The sequence below is a fragment of the Zingiber officinale genome, chromosome 1B, assembly GCF_018446385.1.
Source record: "Zingiber officinale cultivar Zhangliang chromosome 1B, Zo_v1.1, whole genome shotgun sequence".
Lineage (NCBI taxonomy): Eukaryota > Viridiplantae > Streptophyta > Magnoliopsida > Zingiberales > Zingiberaceae > Zingiber > Zingiber officinale.
The window spans coordinates 157304623-157307532 of NC_055986.1; the positions used below are offsets into that span (position 1 = coordinate 157304623).

Here is a 2910-nt window from a genome sequence, read left to right on the forward strand (position 1 = left end):
AGATTATTTCGAATATATTTTTATCCCATTCTATTTATGATTTTTTATGTGCTAAATCCATTGCCTAGGTATGCTTTTTTAGATATTTTAAAAATTCGAGTGCGTGATATTGCCTAAAATCAAATTACTCTCAATTATCTCGATCGTCCCTGATAATTCGCTGAGCATGATGTTCTTTCCTATACGGTGAGTTCGTCTTCCTCCGTAAGGCCGTCAGAAACTACCTGAATGCAGTTTCTCCTCTTGAGCAGATTAATCCAACAACATCGGATTAAGCGTTAAATATTTCCAGCTCGTACTTCTTTGTATCTCTCTGCCTCTAGGACGTGTATCCAATGCCAGCACTGAACAAGGGACGCTACTTACTCGTCCAATAATTAATAGTTTAATTGGTATATACATGCAATCGAGGTTAGAAATACAAAACTACTTATGAAAACAAGCATGATTATTATATTTTTTTTAGTCTCTTGTACAATTAACTGTGGAAACACTTCAGAATCGGATCATTCGCTGCTGCCAATAATGTCCCTGTACAGGCTCTTCACCTTTGCAATCAGTGATTTCCTGCGATGCATTCATATGAAGTATGAGGAGAAACAAATACCAAAAGAAAGAAATGGAACCTTTTGAATTGAGTAGTAAGTAATTACTACCTGTCAGACTCCAGAAGCAGGTTCTTATATACAAACCACTGCAAACAAAAGCAAACAACGTTACAAAGTTTTTGTGTGTGTGTGTGTGTAGGAAATTCAGTACTGCATTTGGCTCACCCCAGTGTATCCAATTCCTACTAGTTCAAGGGCACCAGGAACCAGGGGAAGCCTATCAATAGCCTGAACAAATAAACAAAAATAGATTTGAATCTCATATATAGTCAAATTAGATCACCCTTCAAGATTATGATCTGGGTTGAGTTTGCCGTACTGAGACAGCGCCTCCTGCGGTCCACAGACCAATGATTCCAGCAAAGGCCAGGGCGCTGACTGTGTACTTGTCCTCAAGCTTGTCCCACTATACATGTAGATTGCAGATAAGTTCATTTCATGGTTATCTGAGATTAAGAGGGGGACACCCCCCAAACACTTACTGATTCTTGTATTTTCCTAACAAAGTCTGAAAGCTCAGGAAGCTGATCAGCAAACTCAGCAGCAGTAGTAGTAGTTGTTGTTGCTGCTGCTGCAGCTGTTGTTATCTCAACAGTGGCCGTTGTTTCTCCTGTGGCCTTCCTAATAAACTTTTCTGCTACTCTACGGCCTAAATCACCAAAATAATTTTAATTAAAAATCTTGAATTTTGCTGGAAAACTATCAGTTTGTATAGCGTAGCACAAAGCCGATGCCGAGCTTACAGTTATAAGCAGCAGTCTTCCAAGCCTCTCGGATCTGCAGGCGGCTGGGCGAGGCCAAGTGGGGGGTGGGCCGCAGCGAGGGGAGACCGACAGCGTGGGCTGAGGACTGGCGGGGAAGCGGCTTCCCGTCGAAGGGGGGCGGCACGGCGAGGGAGCAGGCGGCGCTGTTGGCGGCGGAAGCCATGTTTATTAGCTCGCGTTGGCGTGGTCTTGGGCCTGCCTTTCTTGCTCTAATTAATTTCGGTACGTTTAAAATGGGGAGAAGCAGATAACTCGTCGGCAGTAAGACGTCCACCACTCGTTCACGGGTGAATTGGATGGTGCAGAAAGTGCAGTAAGAGGGGAGGGGGATAGAGTGGGAGCTGTGTGGCGTTCGCAATGTGTGGGTTCCGCTATGATAGATTGGTTAAGTGATCAAGAATTCAACTTCTAGGACGGTCAGGTAGGACCAAGACTCGAATTTCTCACGGGATACATCATATGCCCACCACTTAGTGATGTTAGACCGTCTAATAAAACTCATCTGTGTTTTTCAAATTTATTTTGATGATCTAAAGAAAATTTTTATAAGATCAACTGATTATTTTCAGAATTAATCAATTCAAAAAATTGAACTTCATGAGGGTTAGGATTACAAATACCTAATAATCTCCTATATCATTGCAAATGATGTTAATATTGATTTTATCTTCATTGTTATATTGTTTAAATACTTCACACGGGCCTCATCCTTACTTGAATTAACAAGTAGCATAAAATGATGAGTACAACAACCTTTCGATTATAGATGCCATTATAAATTGAATCTAAAGGTATCACACTTGAGTTCTAGCCAATAATCCCAATTTTATGAATTTGTATGAAATGTTGAAGTTGACATTGTTGGATTTACATGTATTGAATTAAATTCACTTATATGTTAAAATGATCTCAGCTGATAATTTCAAGCTTTGAGCAGGGATTGATTTTTCTCAAGTATTGTCTGCGGAGTAGTTGAGTGAACAAAGTGTCCACGCAGCAAAGTCCAAGCATCTCGGACCAAGCGTCCAAGTGTCGAATGAATAGTCGGTCGGGCCAACGGAGAGTCCGACCGGACAGAATAGCCGAGTAAGCTGAGCGGCTGGGTAATTAGGCTGACCGGGTAGAGTAGCCTAGCGAGTGACGAGAGTGGTCGGGCGAGCAGAGAGATCGAGCGGCCGAGTGAACAATCGAGCAAGTGACGTAAGCGGTCGGACGAGCAGAAAGGCAGAGCGACCGAATGAGTGGCCGGTCGGGCGAGCAGAAAGGGCGAGCGACCAAGCGAGTTGTCGGTCGGACGAGCAGAAAGGCCGAGCGAGCCAATCGGGTAGAGAAATCGAGCGGTCGAAGAATCGGAGTGGGCGAATGGACCGAGGCCTGCGAGGGTCGTAGTTTCCTTAAAACATATTCGCCCACCTCCGGCTATGCTTCGAGGCTTCCGTATAGGTCGTTTGTTTCTCAAGATACAACGGTTAACCATGATTCCCACCAAACATTGGTGGTCACGTCGAACTGAGTGGCACCCGAATTATCACAGGCAC

The 2910-nt window shown here is 43.6% G+C and overlaps 1 protein-coding gene across 1 annotated transcript; it reads right to left on the minus strand.

Moving 5' to 3' along the window:
- Nucleotides 1–345: 345 nt before the first annotated feature.
- On the minus strand, nt 346–1651 carry LOC122013315 (protein CURVATURE THYLAKOID 1B, chloroplastic-like). Its single transcript, XM_042569611.1, has 6 exons — nt 1352–1651; nt 1091–1257; nt 928–1014; nt 774–836; nt 657–694; nt 346–567 (listed from the first exon to the last, which is right to left on the minus strand). Exons 1-6 carry the CDS (start codon nt 1533–1535, stop codon nt 507–509), a joined length of 600 nt encoding a protein of 199 aa, XP_042425545.1. The 5' UTR covers nt 1536–1651; the 3' UTR covers nt 346–506.
- Nucleotides 1652–2910: the final 1259 nt, after the last annotated feature.

Coding starts and splice junctions, on each gene's coding strand:
- LOC122013315 (XM_042569611.1), bottom strand. CDS start 1,535: ATGGCTTCCGCCGCCAACAGCGCCGCCTGCTCCCTCGCCGTGCCGCCC. Junction 1,258..1,351: donor GAAGACTGCTGCTTATAACT/GTAAGCTCGGCA, acceptor TTGGTGATTTAG/GCCGTAGAGTAGCAGAAAAG. Junction 695..773: donor TAGGAATTGGATACACTGGG/GTGAGCCAAATG, acceptor TTTTGTTTGCAG/TGGTTTGTATATAAGAACCT.